We start from the raw sequence: 19407 nt of genomic DNA on the forward strand, positions 1-19407 counted from the left end.
AAAAAAAAAAATGTGTTGTTTCTCCCACTGTACACCAGGCACGCCCAAGTGTCACAATATTATGTAAACAAACTTATCAGCCAAGCCTACTGTTTAATACTTCCAAATGTCTCTAAAGCAAGATTAAGGTTTAAAATGTTTGGGCGAAGGTTGTTTTGATATGTCTCTATATGAACTGAGCAAAACAAAAAACGTGTATTTCCCAGTCTACTCCAGGCAAATGCAAGTTTCACAGTATTATGTAAACCATTTTATCGGCCCAGCCAACCGTTCAATTCATCCAAAATTTCACAATAACATGTAAACAACCTTATCAGCCCAGTGGTTAAAGATTGTAAGTCTTCCATATGACATCGTGTCGACTATAATTTGGTGTGTAACTGAATTTTTACAAATATACACACCTGATAGATTTCTGGTCTGTTGCTCACTTCACCTATTCAGACAAAAGGAATACTCACTCCACCACTCAACGGCTATCACCATCACCACCACCTTCATCACATTTAACATCAGCTCCACTATCACCACCACCCACCAACAATACCATTATCATCATCATCATCACCATCATCATCATCATCATCATCACCATCTTCGTCGTCATCGTCATAATCATTATCCTCATCATCTGAGGTTTTGTTGGTAAAATGTCCCTGAAATTTATGGGACAGCGTGGCCGAAAAGTACCGAGTTCGACTACCCGCCACGTTGTATGGCCTTGAGCAAGTCACCTAGCCTTAGCTCACTACGGCTGACGCCTGGGTTATTCCAGTCTTCCCTTGGAATAAACCCTAAAGAAAAATTTCCCCTTAGGGATAAATAAAGGGAATTTATTTATTTTAATTCTATTTTAACTCAGGGTAGGCAGGCCTGCTTAATATCCTCATGCTCTTGCCCATAGCAAGCTAAAGAGAGAGGGGATTGCTCTCACACAGCTTCTTCTCTATGTAATAAATGATAATGCTCTCATCCCACCTTCCCCACCCCTAATCGTTTGTATAATTTTAAAACGTAACAGTTACCGCCTACGGCTATCAGTGATGGGTGGAGTGCGTAAGACGCTGGTCAAACATGCTACGCGATTCCCCCTTAGTTCAGCAAGCACACACACACACACACACACAAACACAAATATATATATATATATATATATATATATATATATATGCCACGCACGCGTAACACACAAATTAGACTGAGACTTAGCGCTACGGGGAGAGCGATGGCATCTTTCGTTTCCGTTCAAGTTCAACATAAATAATTCGCGAAAAATAATTTCAACGGACCGCAAGGGAATGTCTAGTTTGTTTGAGATTTCCGTGTTGGTCCCGGAAAGTGTTCGAGATTTCCGTGTTGCCAATATTAACAAAATAGAGAGATCAAAACGGGGAATTGTACCGAGTTTGAGATTTCCGTGATTTCGAGATTTGCGTGTTCAAGATTTCAGTGCTCGAGTGTATATTATAAGTTGATCTTATAAGATGATTTTAATAAACAATTTAAGGAGCAAGCACTGGTGAAAGATAAAAATCTGAAAAGATGTGCATGTCACGGTGCCAAACAAAGTAAAGAGGAAAATAAAAAAACAAAAAAAACATCCCATTTTGGGATTTTCCAAACCAGATTTGAAGTAATTTATGTTAAAACACACAATGGGAACGTCCACCCCTTAATAGGAGTTAAGAAGAGACCTAGTGTAGTTCAATTTGGTCAAATTTCAATTTCACAGTGACAGTATTTTTATGTATAAAACAGCCGAACCCATAGATAAAATCTGAAAATAGGAACTAAAAAATAAATGTAGATGCCTCTCAAATCTATTTGAATTTGTGACTGTATCAAAACAGTATTAGACGTCTATGTCGGAATAAATAGAACCCTTAAAAAACGAATTTAGAATCGAAATGAATCAAAATTGGGGTCCCAGTTGACAAAGCCCTCGCTTCACAAGCAAGGAGACCACGATCGATCGCTGGTGCAGTCAATGGGGCAGCGAAGCTCAGCAGTATGGTCTCTGCTTCGTACCCAAAAGGTACCCCTGAGTTCGAATACCCACTGCGCTGTGAACAAGTTACCTCGCCCTAGTTCATTTTGCAGTGCTGCACTGAGGCTGAAGCCTGGGATATTCCAGTCTTCCCTCAGAATTGATAGACCCTAAAGACAAATTTTCCCCTGTGGGATGAATAAAGGGAATTTTATTTATCTATTTTTTAAAAATATTAACTTCAGTGAGTTATTTTGCAATGTAAAAAGGAAATTGTATTATTTCTCCACTAAAAATGAATATAATTTAACCTTGAGTTTCATATGTGTAGGTGGCTATAATTTCAATTTCCAGGACATACTACTGCTTGGAAACGCTGGTTTTTATGTTTTGTTTTTAAGGGTTTTACAGCGCTTGCAACACATTTAGGTTATATCAGCGCCAGTAAAAAGGAAGAAAATGGGATAGTTAAAAGTTCTGGAATTACAATTAAAGCACCTAAGAAAAAGTAAGACATAGGGGAACTGGGAACAAATAGGGATCAGATGTAAATTCCAAGAGCATACCACCAATGTACTTAGTTTGAGATCACCTATGTCTCATCCGGACACAAGCACAAAAAATCCAACAAAGAGGAACACACTCAAATGCCTACATTATACATTAAAATAACAATAATACATTACAGAGAGATGATTTACAAGGAAAAAAATATCATCTCTCAAAACAATAACTATGCATTTGACTGTTTCCCTCCCAGCCAGGACCCGGGCCAGGGCCAGGACAAAACCAAGTAATCTCATTCCAAGACAAAGACAGAAACCATGTTGGAAAACAGATATAAGGGGATAGAAGACACAGTATGTACCCCCCTGCCCGCTATGGGAGGCCAGGAACCCCACCCAGTTGGAAACGCTGGGTTACATTTACGAAACAGATCTTAAAATAAGAATCAAAATTTCAACTTGACAAATATGAAATAGTCAGTGCAGGATAAAAACACTTCAAGGAAAAAAAAAATTATGAAACAAAAATGTTTTGGTACGGTAGTGATTAAAACCCCGAACAAATGAGCACCGCAAATATCATTTCAAATTGCACGGATATCACATTAATTTTGTTAATTACAATTCATTAAGGGAACAAAATGCTAAACAAACTGAAAATTAAAAATAATAATAATAATAATAATAATAATTAAAAGATAGTTTTCAATGCGTATAGCAGGATAACAGTATTATTATGGCATCCTTGTTGTTTTTTTGTTTTTAAGGGTTTTACGGCGCTTGCAACACATTTAGGTTATATCAGCGCCAGTAAAAAGGAAGAAAATGTGATAGTAAAAAGTTCTAGAATTACAATTTAGGCACCCAAGAAAAAGTAAGACATAGGGGAACTGGGAACAAATAGGGATCAGATGTAGATTCCAAGAGCATACCATCAATGTACTTAGTCTGATATCACCTGTAAGTCTCACCCAGACACAAGCACAAGATCCAACAAAGAGGAATACACTCAAATGCTTACATTTCATTATACATTAAAAATAACAAATTTAATAATACATAACAGAGAGATGATTTACAAAGAAAAAAAATATATCATCTCCCAAAACAATAACTACGCATTTGACTGTTTCCCTCCCAGCCAAGGACTCTAGCCAGGGTCGGGACAAAACCAAGCAATCTCATACCAAGACAAAGACAGAAAAGCATGTTGGAAAACAGATATAAGGGGATAGAAGACATGGTATGTACCTCCCTGCCCACTGTGGAGGTAGGGAACCCCACCCATCCTTAAAAGCTGAAGTGGAACAAAGTATTCATAATGATTTCCAATAAAAGTAACGTCGGTTGTTTTCATAAAATCAAATCGTAGCAAACAAATGAAGACTTAAAAAACAAGTGATAATGTTGTCAGCAATCTCAGCCCTGGTATCGATGGGGATCATCACACATTTTCTGTTTCACAAGACAGGAGAGCTTCCATCTGGTCCTCCACATCGTCTTTGGATGCCAGCTTGGCTTCCTGAAAAAAAAGAAAAATAACAATAAATCCAAAAAATACAAACCATGAAATGTTTAAAATATCACATGCTGCAAATGACAGTACAGAAAAAAATGAGAACAAGTGATAGGGACTATGATTATGGGAGGGCAAGGCTAGGCAATCAGAGAACTCTTAGTAAAGTCTGGGTCAAGGCCTTTGTCTCTCATCTTGAAGTTGTTGCCTACCGCCCCCCACCCCTTCAAACTAAGTATTTTGATAGTGTGCTCTTGGAATCTACATCACATCTGTTTCCTACTTGAACCCCCTTTGTTTCACCTTTTCCTGAGTGCTTTACTGATATTCTGGAACTTTTTACTATCCCATTTTCTTCCTTTTTACTTGGTATCTGGATATGACACTTTTTTGTTTGATGTAGGCTTATTAGGTCTCTTCACACAATTGATTTTGAGAAACTGCTTCTGAAACAAAAAAAAAACAACAATAAATCAAAAATAGTACAAATGAATGTTTAAAATATCATCTAAAGACAGTACAGAAAAAAATAATAACAAGGAAACAAAAGGCAAGGATTAAGGAAAAAAAAAATCTGTCACCTGTCTCAATACAATTCACGAACCTTCAAAAAAGTATTAGGATAGTTATTGGAACTAATACGACATCTGTTCACTGTAACCCCTTTGCACATTTCATAGGTTATGATATTCAACGGTTTTACTCATCCCATCCTTTACGCTGATATGACCTTAAAAACAAACAAGTAAACAAACCATCATGTCGCACAATGACGCACACACTCACGTGAACATGTGGGTTTGTGTTTTGTTATACTTATAGCACACCAGAGACTATGATTATGGGAACCAAGGCCAACGTTAGGCAATCAGAGTACACTTAGTAGAGTCTGGGTCAAGGCCTTTGTCTATCAACCTTGACCCTTCCTACCCATTGTATCATCCGCGCCATGCTCATCTCCACTGTGTTGTCTTATTATACTACAAGTACAAGGACTACGCTTAACAACAAGAGAGGAAGTGAGTAGAAAAGTGCCAGAAGACAATAGAGAAATTAAAATTTTCGCGGCGGTGATGGGGGCTTGAACCCGTGACCTTATTGGTACGACAGGTAGGTAGGACTGCGCTTGTGACATTTAAAAAATTCTGTCTTTTCTTTTTTTTTTTTTTTTTTTGAAATTTACAAAAACCTCAGTCAATTGCTTGAGGATTTACAGGACTATTTTACAGTCTTACCTCCTCCTTGGTAAACTTATGATGTGTAGCTCTGTGGAACATTCCCGATTCTTTTTTTAAAGCCTCATGGGTGTTGTCTCTTGGGGTTTTTTTAGGGTTTTTTTTTTTTTTGTATTGTTTTTTTTTTTCAGGGTGTCCAGCGAGGTCGGATAAGTCGGATAAAGTCGGATTTTTTATCTTAAGGTCGGATTGGTAGGAAAAAGTCGGATAATTGAACCCGAGGTCGGATATTTAAAATGATCGTGCGATTCCGAGCGGAAATGCGAAAAGCATTTGCAATGAATACGCCGATTGCTAGAATCAAGTAGACCTAAGCCTTCCTACCTATGAAAATACTGGAAAATACTGAATCCGAATAAAGGAGAGTTAACTACATTGAGAGCTCTTCAATGTCGGTGATAATTTAATACAAGTATTGACCACGAGGTTGACTTGTTTACACATCATAGGTAAGGTTCTTTTATTGTCAATAGAATTGCTAAATAATTTGGGTTAAAGACACGCAGGGGCCGTGCTTTGGCTTTTAAATTGCTAGGTAGAATTTTTTGGGGGGAGGTAGGACTTTTAAGTCTGATAATCTGCTGGACACCCTGTTTTTATTCTTATTCTTTCTTTTCTTTTCTTTTTTTTTTTTAAATCTACCAAACTTTAGTCAATCCCCTGAGGATTTACAGGACTACTTTACAGTGTCTTACCTCTTCCTTGGTAAGCATATGATGTGTAGCTCTGTGGAGCATTCCCGATTCTCGCTTGAAAGCTTCATTTAAAGAACTAAGCTCGTAGGTGTTGTTGTTTTTTTATTTTGTTTTTTTTTTTATGCTGTTTTTCCTTTTTTTTTTTTGGGGGGGGGGGGGGGGGGGGGGGGGTTAAAGTTTTTCATTATTTGTTTTCATCTTTTTTTAATTTACCAAACTTCGGCCTGGGAATTTACAGGACTATCAGTCCTTTCCAGTGTCTTACCTCTTCCTTGGTAAGCATGTGACCTATCATTGATTTCTGTTCTAGGATCTCTATTTCTCTTAGCGTTTCCTCCAGCTTTATCCTCTTTATCTGCAAACCACCTGGTGACAACTGCTTGGAACAAAATATATATAATCAAACAAACGAGTGAACGAACATTAAAACACATGAATCAGAAAAATAAAATAATCATTTTAAAAAACTTTTTTTTTTAAAATCCTTGTCTGTTTTGCTCAAAATCAAAGCATAAAAGTTTAAAAAAATTAAAATTTAATAGAAATCAAAATTATATATGAAAATCGGCAGGGGGAAAATAAATCTCAAAGCAAACCAAACAAAAATATTAAACAAAACAAAATAATAAAAACAGAAAAAAGGCAAAGCAATTTTCAAATTTTTTTTGCTTTCTTTTTGACAAATTCAAAAAAAATCAAAGATTCCTTTCGTCTAAATCTATAGATTTCTAGATTTTCTACAATTTTTTCTAATAAACTGGTGAACACATGAACTGAACGCATTAACTATTATCATTTATAGGAAAATGATAAAATAACAAAACTATTAACTATTAGTTCCAAGTGGCTTACTGGCAAAAAAAATTTTGAACAATTTATCCAAAAAAAAAAAAAAGATACAAAAATATAGCAGAATTGTAAAACTGTAAAAATAATATATATATAACTTTAAAAAATAATAATGAAGTCAAGCTAAATAATTTTACAAATTAACGAAAATAATATACTTATAATAATAATCTACGAAACATCCATCCTGATAAATATATTTCAGATTTTTTTTAAAATAAAATAAATTTACTAGATTACTAAAAGTTTCAGAAGGTAAATAACAATTCCAAAATGTATAGTCCTATACGGCCTGATAAAGAACAACTGAAGTCCAGAGAAGAGGATCTATGCAAACATGGGAAAGGAAATTGTGGCTTAGTAAGTATATAAACGATCTCCAATGGAAACCGCTACATGAAAGACGTTCCATCAACAAACTCCTCATATTCCACAAAGCACAAAACGGAAACCCTCGAAATTACAACTAGCCATTTGAAACGGAACAACAATAAAACAAGAAACTCAGCATTTAATTAATTTTGAAATCCCCCACTCAAGAACAAACCATCATCTTTACTCTTTCTTCCCTTCCACCATCTGACTTTGGAACTCCCTACCAAACCAATTGCAAACAAGCCCTTTTGACTGATGACTTCAAGAATTCGCTCCCTGCTTCCCTCTAAAACCCCTATTGCCGACTGAAAAATCGGCCGTACAATCATCAGCCTGAAGCTTTAGCCTTCATGGAAGAAGAAGAAGAAGTAAATTATCCAGTCACATCTCTCTAATCTGGAACTCCACAATCGGGATGTCTCCATTATCAGGACCGGTTACACGGGGACGGATTATTTCTTCTTCTTTATTTGTACACATCAGGGACTGTTTTGTTTTTGTTTTTAAGTGTTTTATGGCGCTTGCAACACATTACGGTCATATCAGCGCCAGTAAAAAGGAAGAAAATGGGAAAGTAAAAAGTTCTAAAATTACAATTAAAGTTCCCAAGAAAAGGTAAGACAAAGGGGAATTGGTTCAAATAGGAAACAGATGTAAATTCCAAGAGCACACCGTTTGAGATCACCTAAAAGTCTCATCCAGACACAAGCACAGGTCCCCACAAAGAGGAATACACTCAAATGTTTACAAATTATATATACTTGCGATCAAAAGAAAGTATACACATTTTAAATCGTCGTTACTTTTTTATCCGTTGACGTAGACTAATGATTTTCCGCTAAGTTGTTTACCATTAGCCTTTCTGTGTACCGATAGATGATGTTTTTGTTTTTGACCTGAAATTCGCTCACCATGTCGTGCACGTGCTAAAATGACCTTTTAACCCCTTACTGTGGACAGGAAGTGTGTAGATTAAATTTTTTGCCATCCATGTCTTCTTGAACTATTTTCAAGGCAGAAAAAGGCAATACAAAATACCATCCATTAATCTACGCCATGCCAGGACTTAGTTTAGATCAACATGCACGTGCCATTGGTCATCTTCAAGCTGGACAGTCTGTGACCAATGTCGCAAGAATGTTTTATATCACAAGGAGAAATGTATATTCCTTAGTGGATCGATTTGAAATAACACAAACGGTAAGGGACCGAAATCGAACTGGCAGACCACGAGTAACAACACAAGGTGAGGACCGTTTTATACGCACCCTACATCTACGGGATTGTTTTAGGACAGCGACTGAAACTGCGCTAGAGTTCCCATGTACATGAATTAGTCGACACACAGTTCGTCGCAGACTTAGAGAGCATGACATTATTGCAAACGTCCGTTGATGCGACAACTTCTTAGAGCACATCACCGGTTGGCCGTCTTCAGTGGGCCCGTACTCATCTGTGCTGCACAATGCATGCGCGGTCATTTGTTCTCTTCTGGCTGGCCCATCTGCAGTGGCCCGTACTCATCTACGCTGGACAACGCATGCATGGTCATTTGTCCTCTTCTCAGATGAATCACGCTTTGTGATTGGAAGAAACGACGGTAGGTAACGTTGTTACCGAAGATCACACGAGTGATTTCACGATTCTTGTGTTTTGGAATCCCCAAACAGAGGATATGGACAAGTCATGGTGTGGGGTGCAATAAGCAGAGATAATGGACACCTCTAGTCCAAGTAAATGCATCCCTAACAGGTACAAGGTACATCCAGCACATTTTACAACCCCATGTTATTCCATTGTTTCATGAACATCCTAAATGTTCACTTCAACACGACAATGCACCATCCCACCGAGCTATTGTAACAAGGGATTTTATAGCAGCAAATAATGTGAACGTTATCGGCCCGTGGCCTGCAATATCCCCCGATCTAAATCCAATAGAACATGTGTGGGACATAATCGGCAGCCAAGCTCGTTTACTAGACCCACAAAATGAACAACAACTGTTCCACGCCATAAGAATAGCTTGGGATAACATTCCTCAACACCAGCTGGCCAGATTGACCAATCCCATGCGTAGGAGATGCAATGCTGTGATTGGAGCAATCGGGGGACATACTCGTTACTGATTGAATTAGATTCACCTTCACTTCAAATGAAAAGAACGCAAGTAATTTTATTAAAATGCCATTGTTTGTCAACATTATAGTGTATGTTTTGACTTGTTACTTCCCTTTTTGAAGATCATGTTTTAAAAAGTCTATGTTGCATACTAAATCAACCACAAACGTTACAAATTCTAACAAAATGAAAGATAAATGATAGTGCTATGATTACACAATGGTTTTAAATAACCCAGAACAATATTTTATACCAATTCTGTAGGTAAAACAAGTGTATACTTTCTTTTGATCACTAGTATATAACAGGTAAACAAACATAATACAGTTCATAACAGAGAAATGATTTACAAGGAAAAAAATATCATCTCCCAAAACTAACTATGCATTTGACTGTTTCCCTCTCAGCCAGGACATCCGACCAGGGCCAGGACAATCTCATCCCAAGTCAAAGACAGAAAGCCAATGGAAAACAAATATAGGGGGATAGAAGAGACAATAAGTACCTCCCTGCCCACTATGGGAGGTCAGGAACCCCACCCAGACATCAGGGACTGATTCCACTATCCGGGTGTCTCTGTAATGTGGACAAAATGCTGGTAAAGGTGGTGTTCAAATTGGAGAGATGTGACTGTATATGTGATCTCCTGCCTCAAAACAGTTTTATGTTAGGAAGATATTATAGATAGAACAAAGATGACGTCAATCAAGTCTTTGTTATTGTTTTTGTCATCCATGTTTATGAGTACTTCTCACTAAACTGTATGAAACAGACTATAAAAGATCATGGTTACATATAGATTTGTGTGTTGGTCCATTATACTTCCGGATGGCAATGTTATGAGCTTCTTAGCCAAGCGCATACTATCTATAGACACTAAAATAAATTTTATAGTAAAATATAAAACATGGGTTATTCATTTACGCAGGCCTGCCAACTTAAAAATTAAAAAACTTTCATTTGAAATGAGTTTTAATGACTTTGAGATACTCATGAAATTCTGAAATTGGAGCCAAAATTCCGTAATTTTACAAATTTTTCATAGCAGTCGGCAGATTATATTTCATTGAAGACAATGGACAATATTTCTTAAAATCCCAGTTTTTTGTCATTTCTACTATAAAACACCACTTTGTGTCATATATAGAAGGAAGGAAATTAGCATCATTGCATCAACTGTTATTTAAGTAGTTCTCACAAAATAGTTGGTATATTATATCCGGCTGGGGGATGGATGCTGTGAGTTTTTTGGCTAAATGCACAGCATCAATATTTCACCCCTTCATTATGTCATTGTGAAAGGATCGGTCAGTGACATGTAAATATGTCACCAATAGTTTCAGGAAAATGATATTAACTTAATAAATTCTTATATTTTAGTCAGCTTAATTAAAATTTTAACATTTCTAGACCAAAATATTTTTAAATTTTTTTTTTTTTAAGTAAAATGAAGATTTGCACAAACTGTATTTTAATCTGGTATGAAGAAAATTAAAATTAACAAAGACGTTTTTTAAAAGTAAATTATAATTATGAGAAAGTAAAAACTGAAACTGTGCAAAGAAATCAGAACAAATGTAATTGGACTTCAATTGATAATTGCCACGCTTACCTCAGACTTGGAGGCGGGACCTAGGAAAAAATTGAATCAAAATAACATTGTTAGTTTATGTCAGAGTAATAAGAAAGAGAGAGAGAGAGAGAGAGAGAGAGAGAGAGAGAGAGAGAGAGAGAGAGAGAGAGAGGGGGGGGGGGAAGAGGGAGAGGGATAGAGAGAGAGTGAGAGAGTGAGATAGATAGAGAGAGAGAGAGAGAGAGAGAGAGGGGGGGGGAGAGGGAGAGGGATAGAGAGAGAGTGAGAGAGTGAGATAGAGGGAGAGAGAGAGAGAGAGAGAGATAGAGAGAGAGAGAGAGAGAGAGAGAGAGAGAGAGAGAGAGAGAGAGAGAGAGAGAGAGAGAGAGAGAGAGAGAGAGAGAGAAAAGAGGGAGATGGAGAGAGAAAGGGGCTCTTGAGTGTGTTTTTCTGGGGGGTTTTTTTATATTGTTTGTCGTTAAAAGATTATTTCTGCACTCATTCGCAAATTTGCTCATGTAAAGCTACTAGTTCAATAACCATAATATTCACGAGACACCATTGTATTGTTTCTCTCTTCATCTGACATAATTGATTTAAATAAATAAATAATAAATATCAAATGATGCCCTTCCAATGGGTATCTTTAGATGCCACCACCGAGGCATTCCATAGAGGAATATCGATAATCCTTCCAAAACAAACATCTGATACTAAAAAAAAAGAAAAGAAAACAAAAACAAAAATAAATAAAATAAAATAAAATAAAAATTTGAGCATTGATAAAGTGCAATAAATATCAACAAAAACACTCGACAAGGGGTCCTTAGCCAACAGCAACGCTAAACATGTAGGACGAGACATGTTGCGAGATGGGGGATTTTACAATTATCTTTTTGTTTCGAAAAGAGGCAACCCTTTTAACGACTAGATACATATTTTATAACCGAGTACAGTGACAGAATGTGCGAAAAAGAGCATTCCCAAGGACTCAACTATACGCCGTTCATAACAGAAATAAAACCCTGGTACTTCCGGTCCAACGGAGAGTGCCATATATACCATACATAACCGCGACGTTGACGTCAAAATGAATCACTCTTGTTGTCAAAATGAGCATGTTAGGGATTTGTAATCTTGCAAAAGTAAAGAATCAAAAATTTATGAAGTTGGTCTGGAACCAGAGACCTCTCGGATCAAAGCAATCTGTTACCTAACCTCACAATAAATAGGGAAATATGGTTGGCATCCTTCCATCTCAAGAGACGATGGTTTGCGCCCTGTATGGCTTTAGTCTCATCAGTCTTGTTGAGAGAAACGACGGGTGTGACTCAGCAGACCAATCCTTGCAAGGCAGTCTCTACCGCAGTTGTTGCACACGAAGTTTGACTGTGTGTTTGGTCTTTGGATCTGCTGCCTCTCTTTCCTCCTTGCTCTCCTCTCCTCAAACTTCTTCTTTCTCCTCTCCTCACCCCTCATCACTCCCTCCATCACCGCATATCTCCAGCCGCTGCGGTCGTCAGCAAGCGACTCCCATATGTTTGAGTCGATGCCTGTCAATTTCATGTCTCGTATGCAGACATCATAGAACCGCATAGCTGGACGGCCAGTTGGTCGCCGTCCAGAAGCTAGTTCACCGTATATGATGTCTTTGGGTATGCGTCCATCGTCCATCCTGTATACATGACCAAGCCATCACAAACGTTGCTGGCAGAGCATGAGATGCATACTGAGGGAGTTCGCTCTTTCTAGCACTATATAAGGAAATATATGTCTATGACAATAAACAAAGGGATAAATTAATCAATTAATTAATCGGTCAATTAATCAATTAATCGCTCGACAGCAGAAAGAAGACTTACCTTCATTATTGGTTTCCTCAGAATCTTGCAAGGACACTTGAAACCCTGTTTGATTTGGTGTAGTTGTACCTTCTGGGCCTAATATATATATATATATATATATAAATTACAAAAACAAAAACCATAAAATAATAGTGCTGGACTTTTTGATAAAAGGAGCTATTTATAAAATATTTCAAGTATAATTATGATCAACTTCTACAATATTGTTTCGAGCATTCGCTCTCATCACTTCCAGATGAGAGCGAATGCTTGAAACAATATTGTAGAAGTTGATCATAATTATACTTGAAATTAATATATATATATATATATATATATATATATATATATATATATATATATATATATTATAATAATATATAATGAAACATATCAGACCTTGTTAAGTAAACAGTAACGTCAATGGCAATAATAAGAACAATAATAATAATAATAATAATAATAATAATAATAATAATAATAATAATAATAATAATAATAATAATAATAATAATAATAATAATAATAATAATAATAATAATAATTACAACAATATTACTAATATTAATAATTACAACAATATTACTAATAATAATAATAATAATAATAATATAATAATAATAATAATAATAATAATAATAATAATAATAATAATAAATAATAATAATAATAATAATAATAATAATAATAATAATAATAATTCCAAACAACATCAACATCAACACGGAGGAGGAAACGGACGAGGAAGAGGAGAAATAGGTATGTTTGTCAATTTTTTACACCTGTTAAGGAAGATGGTAGGAAAAAAGTTGTTTAACTTTGAAATTAAAATCACCCAAAGAGAAAGCATGAAAAGGGGACAGGTAAACATGGGGAAAAGAATAATCCGCTATCAATCCACTGATGTGAATATTTTGACATTACCAAAATAACCAATCCGGGCGCAAGCAGATGATCCCCCGCTATGAAGGATCGATCAAATATTTACAAAGCGCAACATATTCAAAACTAAAACTCTACTCAAGTACAGTTTCCTCCAACACGTTTTCTCAAATTCAAATACAAGATTTCCTCATATTTATTCAAATGTCTCAATTTTTGTATTCAATATTATTCACGGTTTCCTCGAACCACAATTTTCTCGAGCTTTTTTTTTTGTCAAGTTCGGAGGGGTTAGAGGAAACCAGGCTCAAGAGCATAATAATAATTAGTACATAACAGAGAGATCATTTACAAGGGGAAAAAAAATGTCATCTCTCAAGAAAAGGTACTATGCATTTGACTGTCTCCCTCTCAGCTAAGGATCCCCACCAGGACCAGGGAATAAAGTGAGATCCTGAACAAATAGAGAGAGAGAGAGAGCAACATGGAAAGAGAGAGAGAGAAAGAGAGAGAGAGAGAGAGAGAGAGAGAGAAAAAGAGAGAGAGAGAGAGATAGAGAGAGAGAGTGAGAGAGAGAGAGAGAGAAAGAGAGAGAGAGAGAGAAGAGAGAGAGAGAGAGAGAGAGAGGAGAGAGAGAGAGAGAGAGAGAGAGAGAGAGAGAGAGAGAGAGAGAGTGCCAACCTTGTTTTGTGTCTTGGTTTAGCCCTGGTGGAAAGGAGGTACCTGGATCTGTGACGGGGGGGGGGGGGGGGGGGGGGGGGGGGGAACATAGCATTTGTAAGTCAGGTTGCTAACTTAATTTTTTTGTTATAAAGTGCAATATATAATATAATAGAAACAGCAACACCATCAGGGAAATGGAAAAAAACAGAGGAGTGGAGAGTCAAAATCTCCAGTGCTACCAAGATCAGCACAATATAGAATAAATAATAACATATAATAATAACAAATCACTTGTATGGCGCGCAAATTTCATGAATTCATGCTCTAAGGTGCTTTACAATAAAACACGAACTCACAAAGAGAAAATAAAATAAAAACTACAGCACAGCACTGGAAGCTTGGTTTGAAGAACAATAAACTAAATCTTAAAAATTTCAGTCTTTAAATTGGACTTGAAAGAGTTTAAAGTTGGAGAGTTTCTGGACAGGGAATAACAGATTTTTTAAGCTGCATTAGAGTAGAAAGATCTGTTGGAAAATTTTGTTCTTGAAAAAGACCCTCTAGTTTCGAGTTGAATGGAGATGGAGGATCAAAGATTTCTTGATTGGCATTTGACGATGAATATGAGATTCTTTAACACCTGCATTGGAAATTTTGAACGCGTTTTCAATGCAACTGCCAGACCTTGGGAGAGTGAATTGGAAATGAATTCAAAAAGTGACCTCACTTTATTATTATCTCCTATTGTAACGGCTCGGCTCAGACTTCGTTACTTTAACTTGTTTTAAAATTGAGCTTTATATAGCGCAATAACTTCTAAAATGTGCTCAAAGCGCTTTACAAGGGGTCCCTGGTCAACAGCAACATTTAACATGTAGGACGGGACATGACGCTTGTTACAATTTTTCGGACACAGACAACACTGTTAACGGCCAGGTACTCATTTTACACCCGAGTACGGTGAGAGAATATGAGTAAAGAGTCTTTTCCAAGGACTCAACTATGTACCGAGCAAGGCTCAAACCCAGGATCTTCCGATCCGAAAGCAAGTGTCATACCACTAGACCACATAGCCGCAAAATTTGTTTATTATCAATCATAAGGTAAATTTTATATTAAATACATATTAATTATGACCAGCTCGGACGGAGTTCTTTCTAAAACGAACGAAAACAAAACAATCGTCTTACGATGTTTTTAAGGAACAAAGAGTGCTTAAACGTTCGCAATGTCAATATTCATACTCACATGCAAAGCATGCACAACATGGAATGGATAACTCTATAGAAGAATTCTAACATAATCACACGGCCAAACAACTACATTCACACACAGTCAAACAATTACAATACATGTTACACTTATCAAAATGTATTCTTTGTTTTTGTTTACAATGATTGATGCTAAAAAATAAACAATTTGACATTAAGAATAATCATTGTATCAGGAAAAAAAATCTTTACGTTTCAAAATCTATTTTTATTAAAGCCAGATGCGTGCTAGGGAAATAAATTCATGGGTTTTTTTTATAATGAATAATAGGAATGTCTCAAAGTATTTTTGCTAGAGACAGCTCATAGGGGGTCCCTATAGCTAAGTTGGTAGAGCAATCGCTTCACAATCAAACGGAACCGAGATCAATCCCAGTGGAGTCAAGATTATTTTTTTTCTGACCCCCCTGTTCGCCTAGCGGTGATTGGGTAGCTGGGTCTGTTAGATCTGGTGGAAAATACTTTGCAATAGCCTAGGATCCTATCCAAAGGGTATCAAGCAATTGCTATTGTCTGTTTCTCACCATAGAAACTGGGATAAACTACAACTTCATGGGCTTAATCGCTCTAAAGGACTACAACGCATGTGCAATGGCCTCGGTTGCAAGGGAACTCAGCCACATCAGGAAATTTTTTTAATCCCTGTTCTACGGCCTATATAATTCATATAAATCACGCATGACTAAAACAGGTAATATAGTCACATAATCTGATTTATTTACTTTGGGTAATGACTCAGTACAGGCATTAATACATGTGTGCATCCCTGACATAATCAGTTGCATGGTGAAAATGTTTTGTTTTTGTTTGAAAGCCCAATGTCTCCTGAGCATTTTAATCTGTATATGAAGCATATCGGGTGTTTTTCATGAAGTTATCGTCATATGCATGGGCTAGGGTGTGAAACCCTAAGTTTGAGAAAATCGCTTCCAAAGTTGAGAAGAGCTGAAATTAAGTATAGATAGTATGCGCTTGGCTAAGAAGCTCATAACATTGCCATCCGGAAGGAAAACGGACCAACACACAAAACTGTGTGTAACCATGAACGTTATAGTCGGGTTAATACAGTTCAGTGAGCATTACCCATTAACGCCGATGGCATAAAACATCAACAAAGACTTGAGTGTCATCTTCGAATTATCTATAGATAGTATGCAGATGACGTCACTCGGGCCTTTGTTATGGTTTTTGCCATCCGCGTTTGTGAGTTGTTCTCACTAAACTGTATTAACCAGACTATAAAAGTTCATGGTTACACAGAGTTTGTGTGTTGGTCCGTTATACTTCCGGATGGCAATGTTGTGAACTCCTTGGCCAAGCGCATTCTATCTATAATAACTACCTTCATAAAAAAAATTAAAATAAAATATTTAGGAGTAGAATTCAATTAAAATATTTCATCAATATGTAGAAAAAGGTTTGATTTAACGATTTTTGATGGGAACTCGTTTTCCATTAAAATTGACCCCTTGACTTAAAATTGTGGATATCTCCGTTCAAAGCATATCACCATGGTCTGATTATAATAATAATAATAATAATAATAATAATAATAATAATAATAATAATAATAATAATAATAATAATAATAATAATAATAATAATAATAATAATAATAATAAATAATAATAATAATAATAATAATAATAATAATAATAATAATAATAATAATAATAATAATAATAATAATAATAATAGTAATACTTTATTGCATCCCAAAAGGGAATTTTTTTGTACAGACGTGTTATAGATAGTATGCGCTTGGCTAAGAAGCTCATTACATTGCCATCCGGAAGTGTAACGGACCAACACACAAAACTGTGTGTAACCATGAACATTTATAGTCGGGTTAATACAGTTCAGTGAGCATTACTCATAAACGCGGATGGCAAAAAACAATAACAAAGACCTGAGTGACGTCATCTGCGAACTATCTATAATTTACACACTAAGATAAAAATACAATGGAAATAGGATGTATATATTATAAAGGAGCAGCTCCATAACCAGAGCTGCGCTTTATATGAATAATTTCAACACTGTAAAATAGTTAAAACTGTCACTATAAATTGAAAATTGAAAAGATTGCAAAACAAATAAATAAATATCTCACGGACGCCTACAAATATGTAGACATGTGTAACTGTGCTCTTGCTGTTTTTGTGAAGGTTTGTGAGCCAGATGTGGCTGTTGCAAGCAACGCCCAATAGAGGTGTGTATCTGCAATGGGCTTGATCGATATTAACTTTCCATGTGCTCGAGGTCATGGGTCACATTACAAAATGTGCTCAAAGTGACCTACATAGTGAAAATCACTTTGGAGCAGTGTCAAAACACGCCATCCTGCAGAATCACGACCACCTGTGTTAACAATAAACTGTGTGAGAGGTGTTAAACTCAATCACTTTGGAGCAGTGTCAAAACAAATAGACTTTCCCAAAATAACACACTGTGCAACAATAAGGACCACAGTGAACTCATCTCAAAACAAAGACCAACTGAAGCTGACACGGGAGTAAATAACGAAATAAAACTTTTTTTTTTAATTTTTTTTTTTTTACGATAACTACTATGTTACTAGTGTGCATCTTGTGTGAGTGTGTCTATGTCAATATTGTATTGTTATAAATGTGTAACCAAATGACAAATTGCCACTTTTTGGGGACAATAAAGATATATTATTATTATTATTATTATTATTATTATTATTATTATTATTATTATTATTATTATTATTATTATTATTATTATTATTATTATTATTATTATTATTATTATTATTATTATTATTATTATTATTATTATTATTATTATTATTATTATTAGAAATATCAACAGTGTGTAATAATAGCAGCTGGGGCTGTGTTCAAACCACCTACAAACAAAATATAATCACCAATACTGTTGGCATTACACACAGCAGACACCAATTGAGAAATGTAAATAAAACAACCACAACCCATGGAGGAAAATGGATTAAGAGAGATAACACAGAGCCTTGTAACGAAACTGAGGGCACCCACCAACAATCTGTGTCAATGTGTGAGAACCACTTACAGAGTAAATTAAAGAGTCAAACCTTATGAAATGTGGCATATTTAACTCAAGATCAGTATATATAATAAAAAGACAACTTAAGTTTATGAACACATTTTGGACAACCTATGACATATTATTCAAAACAGAGATATTGCTTAAAAAAAAGGAAAATTGTGATTACATCATTAGTAAAAGAAAAGCCGGAAAGGTCGACAAGGTGGTGGGTTAATGATAGTTCACAAGACAAATATTACCTTTCAGAAAATAAAAGTAACAATTAAGCCAATGACCTTCGAAACCATCGAATGTCAACTAAAAGACAAAAACATGAAACTTAACTTTGCTCTTATTTATCGCCAAACACCATCCAACAAAAACAAAATAATGACAAGACAGTTTTTGACAGAATTTGAACAGTAATAAAGAGACAATCTTTACATCTTAGGGGATCTCAACATCCATCTGAATGTTGAGTCAGATAACAATGTAATGGATTTTCTCAATATAATCGAGGCACAGAACGATGTCCAATTCATCACAGAACCAACATATGAAAAGGTAAACACGTTAGACCTCATAACTAAGCACCGTGATGACACTTTGTTGAATGACACCCACGTACAAAGTAACCACATATCAGACCATCAATCGGTTTTATTTGAATTGAATTTGGAAAAGCCTAAACCGACAAAAAAGACATTAAAATATCGAAAATATATGTCATTATATTTTGAGAAATTTAAAATTGACATTGTTACCTAAATTAAATTATATTTTAAATTGAGCTCAAAGCGCTTTGCAACAGGCCCCTGGCCAACAGCAAGATTTAACATTTAGGACAGGACATGATG

The 19407-nt window shown here is 35.8% G+C and overlaps 1 protein-coding gene across 6 annotated transcripts in view; it reads right to left on the reverse strand.

The window, feature by feature from the left end:
• Positions 1-19407, reverse strand: part of LOC144957399 (uncharacterized) — a 39799-nt gene that overhangs the window by 1075 nt on the left and 19317 nt on the right. For 2 of the 6 annotated variants that reach the window (XM_078888667.1, XM_078888666.1), the window contains exons 8-12: positions 14265-14312; positions 12720-12797; positions 10897-10916; positions 6205-6318; positions 1-4015 (exon numbers count right to left, since the gene is read on the reverse strand). The exon at positions 1-4015 is cut by the window's left edge and continues 1075 nt beyond it. In XM_078888667.1, coding sequence (XP_078744793.1) covers positions 3938-4015; positions 6205-6318; positions 10897-10916; positions 12720-12797; positions 14265-14312 — 338 coding nt within the window. In that variant the 3' untranslated portion in view covers positions 1-3937. The remainder of the gene's footprint in view (positions 4016-6204; positions 6319-10896; positions 10917-12719; positions 12798-14264; positions 14313-19407) is intronic. The other 4 variants (XR_013642152.1, XM_078888668.1, XM_078888670.1 and 1 more) reach the window with 4 other exon arrangements.

The sequence above is a fragment of the Berghia stephanieae genome, chromosome 11, assembly GCF_034508935.2.
Source record: "Berghia stephanieae isolate SIO BIC M18660-M18661 chromosome 11, UCSD_Bste_1.3, whole genome shotgun sequence".
Taxonomy (NCBI): Eukaryota; Metazoa; Mollusca; class Gastropoda; order Nudibranchia; family Aeolidiidae; genus Berghia; species Berghia stephanieae.